General features: G+C 55.0%; 1 protein-coding gene across 2 annotated transcripts; it reads left to right on the top strand.

Annotated features, from left to right (window-relative positions):
• The first annotated feature begins 6 nt into the window (after positions 1-6).
• LOC117508865 (zinc finger CCCH domain-containing protein 13-like) lies at positions 7-2609 on the top strand. Of its 2 annotated transcripts, none has more exons than XM_034168711.1 (2): positions 7-2104; positions 2267-2609. In XM_034168711.1, exons 1-2 carry the CDS (start codon positions 12-14, stop codon positions 2514-2516), a joined length of 2343 nt encoding a protein of 780 aa, XP_034024602.1. In that variant the 5' UTR covers positions 7-11; the 3' UTR covers positions 2517-2609. The 2 variants fall into 2 exon arrangements, with proteins under 2 accessions (XP_034024602.1, XP_034024601.1); XM_034168710.1 differs by having other exon boundaries at positions 7-1046; positions 1148-2581.
• The last annotated feature ends 201 nt before the right edge of the window (positions 2610-2810 follow it).

Consider the following 2810-nt stretch of genomic DNA (forward strand, 5'->3'; position numbering starts at 1 on the left):
GGAGCAAAGAGATGGACCACGGGGAAAACAACAGAGAGAGGGACCATGGGAAAACAACAAAGAGAAGAGAACGCCCACCACGGGAAAGGAGCAAAGTGAGGGACCATGGGAAAGGAGCAGAGAGAGGAGAACGCCCACCACGGGAAAGGAGCAGAGAGAGGAGGACGCCCACCACGGGAAAGGAGCAGAGAGAGGAGGACGCCCACCACGGGAAAGGAGCAGAGAGAGGAGAACGCCCACCACGGGAAAGGAGCAGAGAGAGGGACCATGGGAAAACAGCAGAGGAGAACGCCCACCACGGGAAAGGAGCAGAGAGAGGAGAACGCCCACCACGGGAAAGGAGCAGAGAGAGGAGGACGCCCACCACGGGAAAGGAGCAGAGAGAGGAGAACGCCCACCACGGGGAAAGGAGCAGAGAGAGGAGAACGCCCACCACGGGAAAGGAGCAGAGAGAGGGACCATGGGAAAACAACAAAGAGAGGAGAACGCCCACCACGGGACAGGAGCAAAGAGAGGAGAACGCCCACCACGGGAAAGGAGCAGAGAGAGGAGAACGCCCACCATGGGAAAGGAGCAGAGAGAGGAGAACGCCCACCACGGGAAAACAACAAAAAGAGGGACCACGGGAAAACAACAAAAAGAGGGACCACGGGAAAACACCCAAGAGTGGAGAACGCCCACCACGGGAAAGGAGCAGAGAGAGGAGAACGCCCACCACGGGAAAGGAGCAGAGAGAGGAGAACGCCCACCACGGGAAAGGAGCAGAGAGAGGAGAACGCCCACCACGGGAAAGGAGCAGAGAGAGGAGAACGCCCACACGGGAAAAGGAGAGAGAGGAACCATGGGAAAACAACAGAGAGAGGAGAGCGCCTACCACGGAAAAGGAGCAAAGAGAGGAGAACGCCCACCACGGAAAGGAGCATTTAGAGGACAACACCCACAACGGGAAAGGAGCAGAGAGAGGAGAACGCCCACCACGGGAAAACAACAAAAAGAGGGACCACGGGAAAACAACAAAAAGAGGGACCACGGGAAAACACCCAAGAGTGGAGAACGCCCACCACGGGAAAGGAGCAGAGAGTGGAGAACGCCCACCACGGGAAAGGAGCAGAGAGAGGAGAATGCCCACCACGGGAAAGGAGCAGAGAGAGGAGAACGCCCACCACGGGAAAGGAGCAGAGAGAGGAACCATGGGAAAACAACAGAGAGAGGAGAGCGCCTACCACGGAAAGGAGCAAAGAGAGGAGAACGCCCACCACGGAAAGGAGCATTTAGAGGACAACACCCACAACGGGAAAGGAGCAGAGAGAGGAGAACGCCCACCACGGGAAAGGAGCAGAGAGAGGAGAACGCCCACCACGGGAAAGGAGCAGAGAGAGGAGAACGCCCCCCACGGGGAAAACAACAAAAAGAGGGACCACAGGAAAACACCAAAGAGAGGAGAACGCCCACCACGGGAAAACAACAAAGAGAGGAGAACGCCCGCCACGGGAAAGGAGCAAAGAGAGGGACCATGGGAAAACAACAAAGAGAGGAGAACGCCCACCACGGGAAAGGAGCAGAGAGAGGAGAACACCCACCACGGGAAAGGAGCAGAGAGAGGGACCATGGGAAAACAAAGAGAGGAGAACGCCCACCACGGGAAAGGAGCAGAGAGAGGAGAACGCCCACCACGGGAAAGGAGCAAAGAGAGGAGAACGCCCACCACGGGAAAGGAGCAGAGAGAGGAGAACGCACACCACGGGAAAACAACAGAGAGAGGAGAACGCCCACCATGGGAAAGGAGCAGAGAGAGGAGAACGCCCACCACGGGAAAGGAGCAGAGAGAGGAGAACGCCCACCACGGGAAAGGAGCAGAGAGAGGAGAACGCCCACCACGGGAAAGGAGCAAAGAGAGGGACCACGGGAAAACAACAAAGAGAGGAGAATGCCCACCACGGGAAAGGAGCAGAGAGAGGAGAATGCCCACCACGGGAAAGGAGCAGAGAGAGGAGAACGCCCACCATGGGAAAGGAGCAGAGAGAGGGACCATGGGAAAACAACAAAGAGAGGAGAACGCCCACCACGGGAAAGGAGCAAAGAGAGGGACCATGGGAAAACAACAAAGAGAGGAGAACGCCCACCACGGGAAAGGAGCAGAGAGAGGAGAACGCCCACCACGGGAAAGGAGCAGAGAGAGGAGAACGCCCACCACGGGAAAACAACAAAAAGAGGGACCACGGGAAAACAACAAAGAGAGGAGAACGCCCACCATGGGAAAGGAGCAGAGAGAGGAGAACGCCCACCACGGGAAAGGAGCAAAGAGAGGGACCATGGGAAAACAACAGAGAGAGGAGAACGCCCACCACGGGAAAACAACAGAGAGAGGAGAACGCCCACCACGGGAAAGGAGCAGAGAGAGGAGAACGCCCACCACAGGAAAGGAGCAAAGAGAGGGACCATGGGAAAACAAAAAGAGGAGAACGCCCACCACGGGACAGGAGCAAAGAGAGGAGAACTGGATCATCTGCGTCTGATCAGATCCACGTCCTGTGAAAACATGGATCAGTACCTGCTCAGCCTTTGATAATTGGGGTCTCAAAAGCAAACATAGATTGTATCTGCAGGTGCTGGTCATATAATTAGAATATCATGAGAAAGTTGATTTATTTAAGTAATTCCATTCAAAAAGTGAAACTTGTATAATGTATACATTCATTCCACACAGACTGATATATTTCAAGTGTTTATTTCTTTTAATTTTGATGTTTATGCCAAGTGGTTAATGCGCTTGGTTTCAGTGCAGAAGGTTCCGGGTTCAAGTCCCACCC

Source organism: Thalassophryne amazonica, chromosome 4, assembly GCF_902500255.1.
Source record: "Thalassophryne amazonica chromosome 4, fThaAma1.1, whole genome shotgun sequence".
NCBI classification, from domain to species: Eukaryota; Metazoa; Chordata; class Actinopteri; order Batrachoidiformes; family Batrachoididae; genus Thalassophryne; species Thalassophryne amazonica.